General features: G+C 32.5%; 4 protein-coding genes across 4 annotated transcripts; 1 reads left to right on the top strand and 3 right to left on the bottom strand.

Moving 5' to 3' along the window:
* The first annotated feature begins 228 nt into the window (after nt 1-228).
* On the top strand, nt 229-2,376 carry LOC119837118 (actin-related protein 8). The gene has a single exon (XM_038362623.1). It carries the CDS (start codon nt 407-409, stop codon nt 2,093-2,095), a length of 1,689 nt encoding a protein of 562 aa, XP_038218551.1. The 5' UTR covers nt 229-406; the 3' UTR covers nt 2,096-2,376.
* A 41-nt stretch (nt 2,377-2,417) lies between these two features.
* Nucleotides 2,418-7,451, bottom strand: LOC119837076 (XK-related protein 6). Its single transcript, XM_038362568.1, has 5 exons — nt 6,945-7,451; nt 5,832-5,951; nt 4,990-5,192; nt 4,395-4,547; nt 2,418-4,087 (listed from the first exon to the last, which is right to left on the bottom strand). The coding sequence occupies exons 1-5, from the start codon at nt 7,199-7,201 to the stop codon at nt 3,624-3,626; spliced, it is 1,197 nt and encodes a 398-aa protein (XP_038218496.1). The 5' UTR covers nt 7,202-7,451; the 3' UTR covers nt 2,418-3,623.
* Nucleotides 7,452-7,529: 78 nt separating this feature from the next.
* Nucleotides 7,530-9,364, bottom strand: LOC119837212. Its single transcript, XM_038362738.1, has 5 exons — nt 9,233-9,364; nt 8,972-9,156; nt 8,587-8,744; nt 7,706-7,832; nt 7,530-7,629 (listed from the first exon to the last, which is right to left on the bottom strand). Exons 1-5 carry the CDS (start codon nt 9,362-9,364, stop codon nt 7,530-7,532), a joined length of 702 nt encoding a protein of 233 aa, XP_038218666.1.
* A 620-nt stretch (nt 9,365-9,984) lies between these two features.
* Nucleotides 9,985-11,398, bottom strand: LOC119836979 (vacuolar protein sorting-associated protein 28 homolog). Its single transcript, XM_038362454.1, has 3 exons — nt 11,264-11,398; nt 10,588-10,724; nt 9,985-10,094 (listed from the first exon to the last, which is right to left on the bottom strand). Exons 1-2 carry the CDS (start codon nt 11,381-11,383, stop codon nt 10,599-10,601), a joined length of 246 nt encoding a protein of 81 aa, XP_038218382.1. The 5' UTR covers nt 11,384-11,398; the 3' UTR covers nt 9,985-10,094; nt 10,588-10,598.
* Nucleotides 11,399-11,434: the final 36 nt, after the last annotated feature.

The following is an 11,434-nucleotide window of genomic DNA, read 5'->3' as shown; positions in this document are numbered from 1 at the left end:
GCGAGCTTTAGTTATTTGATTAAATGTATATATGTATGTACTTCTTAGCAGTCAAGATATTGGGCAAATAATGCACGAGTCTTTTAACAACAAAAGTAAGTAGTTTATAAAAAATAAGAATAGGTAGGTAGGTAGGTCATCATTACCCGTCTAGTTGAAACGTATCAATTTTAAAAATACTCTATATATTTTATCGTCATAGAGAATGTGAAGTTTTCATTTATATAATTTGCGTCAACTGTCAATTTGTGGTTTACATTTGAGGGTTATGTTTATATTATTAATTTCATGGGTATAATTATTGACTTCAACGCAACCTAATAATTATTATTATTTATTAATAATATGTAAAATATTTGTTTAAAATATATACAAACCTCGTGAGCGTGTAATATAACGAATCACGATGAGTACTGTACAGGATGCCGGTTCCGAGACGTTTCAACAGTTTCCATCAAATAGAATTATTGTTATCCACCCAGGATCGCTCTATGTGCGTATTGGAAGAGCATCTGATCTACTACCCGTAAAACAATTACATTGCATTGCTAGAAAACGTCGGCCCAATGGAAAAATATATCGTGACCCTTTCGTTCCGCCTAGTGTACCTAAAACAAAAGATCTGATTGAGGAACTGGAGGAATGTCGCTTGCAAATATCGCACACGCTACAGTCTTGTATGCAGTCGAATGGGGCGAGAAGATACGCCACGCCTCCTCAACAGATAGCAGCATTTAATCGTCGCTCTCTGCCCGAAATCGTGAATGACGGTGAACCCTGGCCTCAAGTTGAATGTGACATTATTATTGGTGATTTAGTACTCGATGTAGACCCAGAACTACCATACAATATACACTTTCCCTACAAGAGAGGTGATTTTAACATACATTCTGAAGTAGGTGGTTCAATTTCATCAGTACTTAATGATCTGTACACTATATGGAGTTCTATTATAGAGTTCAAGCTTGGTATACCACTTATAGAGTTGGTAAAATACAGATGTGTACTGCTCATACCAGATATCTACTCAAGGTCTCATTTAAAATATTTAATGTCTTTATTATTAAGAGATTTAGGGTTTGGAGACTGTTTTTTGGTACAAGAAAGTGTAGGTGCTACCTTTGGAGCTGGTATAGGATCAGCCTGCATTGTTGACATTGGTGATCAAAAAACTGCAATTTCATGTGTTGAAGATGGCATTTCTCACAAAACTACTAGACTAAGAATGGACTATGGAGCTGGTGATGTGTGTCAGGCACTGTCCTGGATGTTTCACAAGAGTGCTTTCCCATATAAAAATTGGAATGAAAATATACCACGAGATGTGATCCTCATGCGAAATCTGTATCAAGACTTCTGTCATGTAAACTTGGATGTGTGTGGGCCACAAGAGAAAACCTTTTTGGTAGATCACCCAGGTGATGTTGTTAATAAATTCACTCTACAAGTTGGTGATGAGTGCATTATATCACCTCTAGCATTGTTCTACACAGATCTACTAAAAATAACAGGTCCGAAAGCAACCAAGATTCAAAATCGACAGCCTAGCGATCCTGAAGACCCTTTTGATGCGGAATTTTTGAGAGAAACAGGGAGGAAAAAAGAAACTGCAGATGCATCTGCTAATGAGAGTCAGCAAATTGAAGCTACTAACGAGGTACAACCATCTGCAAATCCTGATGAAGACATTGTTGTAGATACACTAGAAGGTGGCCCCTCCGATATTGTATCACTTGCTCCGGGACAAGTTTTGAGCTTGGATGCAGCCATATTACAAAGTATTGATCGTTGTCCCAATGAAGAGTTAAAACGCAAAATGTATAGCAGTATTCTGATAGTCGGTGGAGGAGTTAAAGTACACGGATTAAATGTCTGGTTACAGAACAGATTAGCACTGCAAATACCATACGCATATAAGACTGAACAGTTAGAAATTGTAACATCGCCAAAGGACATAGATCCCGCAAGTACAGTATGGAAGGGAGCTGCAGTTATGTCTTGTTTGGAGTCTGCTATAGAGCTGTGGATCAACCAGAGCGAATGGAATAAACATGGCTTGAAGATATTGAGAGAAAGGGCACCATTTATTTGGTGACCATAATTTTGTTATTAAGTGTAATGGTTGTTAAATCTTGTGTAAGAAGCAAGGACTTTTAATAGGTATATGTTTTATGGCCGAATATAAAAAAAAATTCCAAGACATTTTAAAGTGCTTGTAAAAGTCTACTTGAATAAAGATAATTTGAATTTAAATTGAAAGAGATTATTGGTTGTCTATTTACAGCCAATGAACAATATATCAGTGAAGTGTCCATAAGCTTCATCAATTTAGTTTATAAATTGTATGTAATAATAATGTATTATAATGTGATAAGTGTTTAACAATTATATGTAATTAAAATAATAAAACTTCAGAATGAAAATTAAAATATTTATTTTATTTAAAACTGGTATAAAACATATGTAAAAACATGACATTCAAAAGTTTGCGACGAAAATCCATATAAAATATAATACACTGCTTAGTATACATAATTTAGGAGATTCAGTGATTCCTACCAGTATAATACTATAAAGTTTAACAAATACTTAAAACAATATTATAAAAAAATAAAATTGAGTAGGTATATTCCATTGAGATTTTATACAAAGGATTTTGTTATATAGGGTTTGATTACAGATTCTGATGGTATAAAAACTTTACCTAAATTATAATGGTAAAAATAAATAGTAAAGTAAACTATTATTATTAATTTTAATGAATCACAATAGGATGCTTATTAATATATCACTTCTAATAAAGGAGCTGGATGCTTTCCTTCGTAAATAAGATCGTTGTATTTTCTTGAATTTGAAAATCAAACGTCAAGCACGTTTGCTATACATTTAAAAATTCAAGATTTTTTAAATTATGTTTCAACGCAATTTATTCCATTAACATCGAGCGTCGTCACGGCCACACATCTGAACACGCTAGCGGAAACTTTTCGCCGAAAAGATCACAGTAATTTCTGGATGAATAATATAATTTAAAAAATTCTTTAATATTCAGATTTTTGATTTTTCTATTTGAACGAAGAACTTTGCAAATATAAGCGACCTTCGATTGCTAACGCGCTATGAATTTAAAAAGGAACATAAATTTGATTTGCACTCTCCATAGACAAGTATTCTTCAAAATAGCGATAAGACTAGTCTTGAGTATGGCTCTATTTTCGTCGCGCGTCTTTAAGTTAAAATGCAACTTTGTACTTAATAATTTTTGTATTCATACTTAAATAACGAATTGCCTTTATCTATAGATTTATAGATACGTACATACATCGAAATAATTTTTCACTTAGACACCAACTAGGCAAGAAGCAATACTTACAGTAATAAAATAATGTATTTATTGTTAATCATTAATCGATACGTTTAAATTAAAACTTCACGTTAAAATTAAAACATCTTGCTATGAGGGATAGGAGTAAGACTTTTTCTTAATCAACACATTTCCGCTTAATTAATTACTACAGGATTATTTGAGCATTTTAATACATCGTTCACTATCTTTATTAATAACAGTTTACACCTTTTGATATTATAGACTAATAATTACCATGACACTTTGGCACGTTACACTAAGAACTTATCTCTGCTTCATCGCCTTTAAACGAAACGGATAAACTGACACTAACTTTCGGATGAAAGAACCTATAATAAATAATCATAAACACTAATCCAAACACATATGGCACGACGCTCAAAACTAAAATCGGATAGAAAAATATCGATACGTTTAAATCATTTCCCGCGTAAATAAACCACACTACACCGCAGATAACATTTTGCACAAAGCATAGACTATAGAACATTGTGTATCTGTATCGAGTCCGACCTTCGACGGGCAAAATGTATGTAAATAAATAAACTCCGCCTAGAGCTAATGAGAAAAACACTTCGCCGAACTTATTTTGCGCGCAGAATGCGGATTGTTCAAGGAGTTGAAGCCATGTTGTCATTATGAGGATATGGATGGCGCAAGCTAGAATCGTCCAATACGGGAAGAGATACGCTATTATAGATAGTGATGTTATTCGGCTCACTGAAAAATAAAAATTGATACTTCAACTAAAATATTATGTATATTTTGTTAGACTAAATTGTAATTGGTCCCATCCATGATGGTATTGCGGGCTAAAGGCTAGCTCGAGATAAAATTAAATTGACATAATATTGGTAACTTTACCTTAAAACACATAGTTTTGAAAAAAAAAACAATATCTGATTTGTGTCAAATTTTGAGTTTATTCAGTTCTGCATTTTTAAATTATTTCATACGACATACGCAACCTGCTTTATCTTTTATAGTTAAATATATACACATTATATATAGTTTGAATAAAACTCACGTGTAACCAAGAAGTGCCACAGCACTTGCAGCACGGTGCCGCACCACGTGATGTTACTCTTGTCCTGTTGGGCGAACCGAATCGCTCGCTGGTAAGCTGCTAAGCACCAGCCCATGCCAACGATTGATGAGCAGATTGATAATATTTGGTGCACTGGAATTTATATGGTTTACATTAGTTAAGAATTTACATTAGAAACATTACATTAGAAAAACCAACAATTGCGATCACACACACGGGCACCAGGGCGCGTGAAATATTTACCATTTTTACATTTTTTATGTCATAGCGGGCAACTGAGCTGATGGTTGGCCCGAGTTTCGAAAGAATACGTTTTTGTTAATTGATGATGTATCAAATACGAAATATCTATATAAGCAATAAACGCAAAAGTGTAAGAACGGGAAGGGATATGGATACGAGTTTTTATTTTTACATAGAGGTTTTTAACATCATGACTTTTTTTTACATAAGTACCATACGATGAATTTAGATATATGCATTTTGCATTCTAAATTAAAATTCATATACCAAATATTAATATGAGTATAATTTAGAACATACAAAGGGAAACGGGACTAAAGTGCCTACTCACCAGCAAACAGATCTCTATCTGCGTCTGAGAACTGTCTCATCAAAATACTCATTTGCAACACTTGCTGCGGTGCTGCCTCCAGGAAGCACTCGAATATCCTCAATAGAGCAGCATCAGAATCCTCTTTCAGCATGAGACTGTAGTACATCCGTTGGGATGCCTGATCGCGCTTGCGTTCCGCTCGACGGGATTTGATGGCGTAGCTGGACAAATGTAAAAAAATAAAAGAAAAAGTGCGTATATCTTTTACTGTGTACCCGCATAATCTAAAGGTTCAAATTCAGATATCGAAATTTGATTGAATATATAGTTATTTTTATCAACCATTATTGTTCAAAGCTGGTGCACAGTATGTGGTGTGGTGGGCCAGGTATGAGACCGGGTAGGTTCAAAATAATTAAAAAAAAATGAAATCACCTTCAAATTGTCGATTTAAAAGCTTTATACTTTTTTAAATTAGGTTGAAAGTGTGTTTATTAAAGGAATAATTTTCTTATGATTACACCATTTTTAAAATCGATCAAATAGACTTTGTTTTAAATCATGGCAAAAAAAAAGCAAAAAAATTCTTAGCAAATGCGTATGGACCATTCCATTCAGGTATGTAACCCTAATTTTCATATTTCAATTAGACTTCTTATAGAAGCACTTTTGAATCGTCATATAGTTTTAATGTTAACCACCGGTTCGGAAAGCCATTTCTACAGAGAAGAGCTGACAATAAACTCTGTAGTTACTCTTTTTAATTCATAAAATATCTGATAATAGATTACTAAATTATGTATTAACAAAAATATATGTCACATAAAAGAAACAGTGAATAACATTTGTTCACAACTCACATCAGGGCGTCAGCAAATCGGAGTATTGGCGCCATTTGCAGAACAAGAATGAATATTCGCAACCATTTCCTCTTGGTAAATTCATTGCTTAATGAGTTTTGCTGCTTATCTTGAGAATACCTGTTATTACAGAAAAAATTTGCATAATATGACGGTATACAATTTTTTTTTTTGGAGCCCACCAAATGCTGAGTCTGCAAGCACTATAAGCCCGTTGGCTCGCAATGGTGATCAATTGGCATACTAAACAGTCTACCCTCATCATATTTTGCAGTTTTTGCACTGCATAATTAGAATTTAAAGGATCCAGAAAGAGCCAGCAAGCAAATTTGGTTTTTAAGTTCGCAGACTCTGAAGTGCTCCACTGGAGGTTTAGACCTTGGGCTTGCGGGTTTGTTGATGTACCAGCAGGTGTAACAACTCCAAGTGTAATATAAAAATTTTCAAAACAAAATTAAACTAAAATAAACATCTTTTGCCTTCTACATAATTGGTTTGATAATAGTACTCATACAATATGCTCTGGTTTTCAACAGGCCACTGGTTGGGTTGTTAGTAGTATTTGCTGTCATAAATGAGTATATATATAAAAATAAACTATAGAGATTCAAATTTTTTTTAATAAGCATAAATTTAAAATGCAAATATTGTTTGTAATTTGTATGAAAATTCTTTCAAGGACAATAGTCGTCAAATAATTATGTTCTAATTAAAGTTCATGGACCATCAATCATCATATGTTCTAATTAAATAACATTTATGGAGACTAAAGTTACGAGTTTTGTTTACACTGTTGTTTTAACACTGTATCACCTCTGAGTCACAACTTATCACAGGATTTAAATTCCTACACTCTTTGTTTCATTTAACTTTGATATAAAATGTGTATTTTGTATGAATTAAAAATGGGCTCCTTAGTACAATTTATAACATTTAAGAGTTCTAACTGAGAATGTCTGCGATTTATAAAAATGTTTATTGAGAGGGAAAACTTATTTTAGATCTGTCATCATCAATTATGTCGAAATTAGTGATATAGGAAATAAGAAATAGAACATCTGTATACTTTAAAATGAATAGAAGGGATATAAATATGGGATAAATTATACTTACATCCTTACTGAAACAGCTGTGTTCACAAACGCTGGTAGAAGTATAAAAATCAGAGTCCAGCCAAACTCTAGCATTCGGTTCGCTAAGCAGTATTGAACAGCAACGTTTATGTCTAATCCAAGATCCACAAAGTGGCCTATTATAGCTACCACATACATTAAAATATCCAAATAAGTTATCGTAATATTATTCGGCATACGATCGGGCTCGTCGTATGAATGCCCATTTTCAAGCATTTCGCTGAATGCTTTTGGCATTTTATTTTGAAATTTGTTAACATAAGTACTATGTTAGTTTATAATTAACTCACAAAATAACAATTGATACCCGAAATTCACCGATCGCGTCATGTAAACAAAAACAGTTTTAAATGTTAGTGTCAAATATGAAATTAGTAGGTATTTAGTAATCGACCACAGAGAATAACATAAATTATGGGCGTCTGAACCTAGTATAGATCCTTTATCTATGTGTATGATGCGTACTATAGACTAAGATCACTTTTATACCCATATTTAAATTACTTTAAATTTATATTAAAAACCGCAATTGTTGATTTAGTGTTTTATTATAATTATATTATATCTATAAATACAAAGCCTTAACGATATCTTGAGATGAAATGTTTGCCGCAAACAAAGTCATGTACAAAGGCTCTTGCGTGTTTATTTTTTGAGATTTTGCTCTGAAAATTTTATTCGTAATATAATAACAACGAAGCAAACAAACAAACTTTAAAGCCAAAATATAATTTTACATACTTTTCCTTTAAATTTGCTACTAATTTCCCCCATTTCTTGGGAAATAAGGTTTGATTGCTATTACGCCATTTATCTAGGGTGAAGTCAACAATTGATGCATTAATTACCCTTATGTATTCGCAGTTAACTAAAAAAAAAGGTATTATTTGAATGTACATTGACATTTTCTCTTGAAAACCTTAGTAAAATGTTGTTTTTGTAACTTTAGAATTTTTAAATGTAATGTATCTTAATCCAAGCGGAGGCTTCACTAAAATAATACATACAAAAACAAAAAATCGTTAAAATACTGCCAGACATTCTATATTCATAAGTGGTGCAACTATTGAAAATGTAGCTTGACATACATTACCATATCTAGAGAATGAGCCACGAAAGAAGGCCACGGCTAAATTTCTGATTAAATTTGAAGAACAGCTACATTATAAAAGTACTTGCCACGAGTTGCCCCCTTAGAATAATAACTTGAATAAAATATTGTATGGCATATGAGCCCTATAGAAACAAGGAATTACATTAAAATGAGTAAATAGATTTGTCCAGATAATTCATACTTTTTCTCACACCACCACACTACCACTGGACTGGTGATATACAACTGACAGTAAACCTTTGTACATTTCAGAATAATGTCCCAAATCGTTTCCATATTTTTGCGTACAATGAATAAACATCTGATCAACGACAACTGTTAACATGAACTATGAAGCGATATTTTTCGTAACCCTTTATGACAAACATAATAGATACGATAGTGTTTTTATATATATTTACCCTCACTCGGGGGCATTAGAATATTGATTTAAATACTGACATCATTATTTTAGTTGTAGAGTTCTTTCATGGTCCGCACTCTATTCTACTTACTGGGAGGAACAAACCTGAGTAAGCATCAACAAGAAGTTGTTCAAAGAAATTGGGTACAAAATGATTTAAACACTTATGTACATCATGAAATGATGAATTTACGTCTTTTGCGGTCTGCTTCGTTTTTATTTCCACAATTGATACCAGACTGTCTTGCATTGTTTCATTAAAACTGGAACCATTTTAAAATTCTCATACATTAAATGTATAAAAGTATACGGATTTTAATTTGAAGGGGAGAGGTTTAAAAAGAATTTTTGTAATTTGAAAATTCGTTATCGAACTTTTCTTAGAAAATAAAACGAGGTAAATAAACGAGTATAGAGTTCGGTCGGCAACCCAACGTAGAAAATAAAACAAAATAATATTCCTAATTCTTCCCTTTTGACTCTTACTCACAGAACTGCTTGATGCAGTATACAGTGCGCAGCAGCAACTTCATCTGGTAGTTCATTATGGCACTTATCCACCGTCTCGAAGTGCCTCACGTCCTCGAAGTTATTGATCATACCGTGAAATTGGTTCCTCGTAAAGTTAACCTTCTCTACTGGTCCTATTAGGCAGTGGTCTAATATATCCATTATCTATGGTATGGAAATCCGTATTTAAAATTTAAAAAAGGAAATGGAAATATTTTGACCTCTAGATTTTTATACAAACCTCTTCCATACTTATTACGTAATTAGAAAAGTCATGCAAGAACTTAATTCTATAAAACTTGACAATAGCACTTCTAAGCTCTTTTGCCATCATTTCATTTAATATTTCCATAAGATCTAAAAACATATCCATTGCGGCTAAAGATCTCCTTTTCAATTGATCGTAATTATTACGTCCTTGCACGAATAAAGATTTAGCAATTTGGTAAGCTTCGGAGACCAGGTGGAACTTTTTGTCAAGGTCATGGAATGTGCTGGTAATCGCCTAAAAATTGTATTTTATTAGGCAATAGGCGACAATGGGAAACTTGAAAATATTAATTATTAAGTGGCAATACTGAACTTCATATAATTTATAAATTGCTCTTTGGATTGCTTTTCAAAAAAGAGATCTGAGTTTTAATATTTCATGAAAAACGAAAGAGCGTCATATTATAATATGATTTAATTATAAGTTAAATTGTTACATACATCTAAGAGTGCACTTTAAATACCTCACCTGTTGTATAAGTGCAGTACATAATAACACGAAAAAAATTCCAATTATACGCTTATTCATTTCAATGTTCAGTCGAAGTAAAATGTATTGAAATTATTAAAATTACATACATAAAATTGATTAAGATTTGAAATTGTTCTCGTTAAATGTAGTGTCTAGTTCTGTAGTGATTATTTTCATTTTTTATTTATTCGGAAATATACCCAAAAATTAAAAAATTATGGTTGCAACTTTCATTAAAAATAAATACAATGTATATATTACATTATTTAATAACTTATTAATCTAAATACAAATTGCGAATATTACATTAAACAACTGATATAAATTGGTTACACAATTTTCAGGATTTTTGTTGTTTGATCTGAAACAAAAAAATATGTGTGTGTGCGAAAACATTGATACACATTTTTTTATTTGATTTGATTAGCTTAATAGCTAACAAAATACAATGAAATATATAAATATCATTGAAAAACATAACCCTAATTTTAACGTACTCCGATAAAAGATAAGAAAAAAGAAAGAATAGAGTTAATTAACCGACTTAAAACAAGAGGTTATTAATTCTAGCAGTCTATATTAGCTTCTAAAAACATACCAAATATTATAATGTGTGTAATTGATTATTCACGCATAACTCAAAAACCATAAGTCGGATTAATATAATGATCAGTTACTGTTGTTGGGATTGTTGGGTGTTGGTCATCAAAATCGGTCCAAAAGTTTTCTTAACAGAGGACTTAATACGCAGGGTGTCCCAGGAAATACTGTTAGGCGGTGGTGCAGAGGTAGAGCACCCCTTGGGCTACTTGATAAAAAAATAATATTTAAAGACAAAAACATCTCGAACATACCCCAAAACAAATCAATGTAGCACTTTATTGAAAGCTCCGTACGATGTTTCCAGATCGAATATCAGCTGACGCGCCTGCGCTTCCGACAGTTCGTCCGACGCTGACATCTCTGACAACTTGTCCAGCCATTCTTGCACCTGGCGTGGAAATACAAATAATTTATAAAAAAAGAAAGAATTTTCTATTCTTTCTAATATTCTTTGCTGCGATGTATGTACATATTATGCTGAAAATATAACGGAAATAGATAAATACTAAAAAATATACGAAATAAATATCAGCTGTATGTGACACTCAGATGGTGCCCGCTTCGCTGGTTTGATCAAAGATTATTTAAAAAAAAAAAAAAATTAAAAAGAAGATCCATGGCGCTAATAGAAAGACAGACAAAAATATACACTTACACATTTATAATATTATATTATGTAAAACAATAAATGTAGTTAAAACATACATCTACTTTTAACGAAAAAAAAAATCACTTTAAATTGTCAGGATTAGACCAATTTTAAATAGGACGGGAGACACTACCTTTAAAAAAATACAGTTCAGGCAGTTGAAACTCCCGAGGTAACAAACCCAAATATACTGATTACCTTCACCGTTTTTTCGAATTGACGTAAAAAATGCAACTAACATAACGGTGGATATTTTGTTCATAATTTTCAAATAATACCTTGACTTTCCCCTCAAAGTCCTCCGGCAGCATTGCGAGGCAATCCATGGTGTCCCTTAGCTCTCTAAGTTCTGGCTGAATCATGTCCATAGCTCTCAGCTCCAGACGCAACTTGTCCATTAGAGTGATGAATAGCTGGAATGTAGAAAATATGACATTTAACAATATAAG

Source organism: Zerene cesonia, chromosome 26 (genome assembly GCF_012273895.1).
Source record: "Zerene cesonia ecotype Mississippi chromosome 26, Zerene_cesonia_1.1, whole genome shotgun sequence".
NCBI lineage: Eukaryota > Metazoa > Arthropoda > Insecta > Lepidoptera > Pieridae > Zerene > Zerene cesonia.
Note: the sequence above shows the minus strand (reverse complement) of the source record. Positions and strands in the feature narration are given on the sequence as shown.

What these genes read in the sequence shown, in the direction of transcription:
- LOC119837118 (XM_038362623.1), top strand. Translation starts at nt 407, where the DNA reads ATGAGTACTGTACAGGATGCCGGTTCCGAGACGTTTCAACAGTTTCCA.
- LOC119837076 (XM_038362568.1), bottom strand. Translation starts at nt 7,201, where the DNA reads ATGCCAAAAGCATTCAGCGAAATGCTTGAAAATGGGCATTCATACGAC. An exon ending in CGATTTGCTGACGCCCTGAT is followed by an intron (nt 5,193 to 5,831) that starts GTGAGTTGTGAA and finishes ACATTTGTCCAG; the next exon opens with CTACGCCATCAAATCCCGTC. An exon ending in AGATAGAGATCTGTTTGCTG is followed by an intron (nt 4,548 to 4,989) that starts GTGAGTAGGCAC and finishes TATAAATTCCAG; the next exon opens with TGCACCAAATATTATCAATC.
- LOC119837212 (XM_038362738.1), bottom strand. Translation starts at nt 9,364, where the DNA reads ATGGATATGTTTTTAGATCTTATGGAAATATTAAATGAAATGATGGCA. An exon ending in ACGTAATAAGTATGGAAGAG is followed by an intron (nt 9,157 to 9,232) that starts GTTTGTATAAAA and finishes TCCATACCATAG; the next exon opens with ATAATGGATATATTAGACCA. An exon ending in ATACTGCATCAAGCAGTTCT is followed by an intron (nt 8,745 to 8,971) that starts GTGAGTAAGAGT and finishes AAATGGTTCCAG; the next exon opens with TTTTAATGAAACAATGCAAG.
- LOC119836979 (XM_038362454.1), bottom strand. Translation starts at nt 11,383, where the DNA reads ATGGACAAGTTGCGTCTGGAGCTGAGAGCTATGGACATGATTCAGCCA. An exon ending in ACTTTGAGGGGAAAGTCAAG is followed by an intron (nt 10,725 to 11,263) that starts GTATTATTTGAA and finishes TTTCCACGCCAG; the next exon opens with GTGCAAGAATGGCTGGACAA.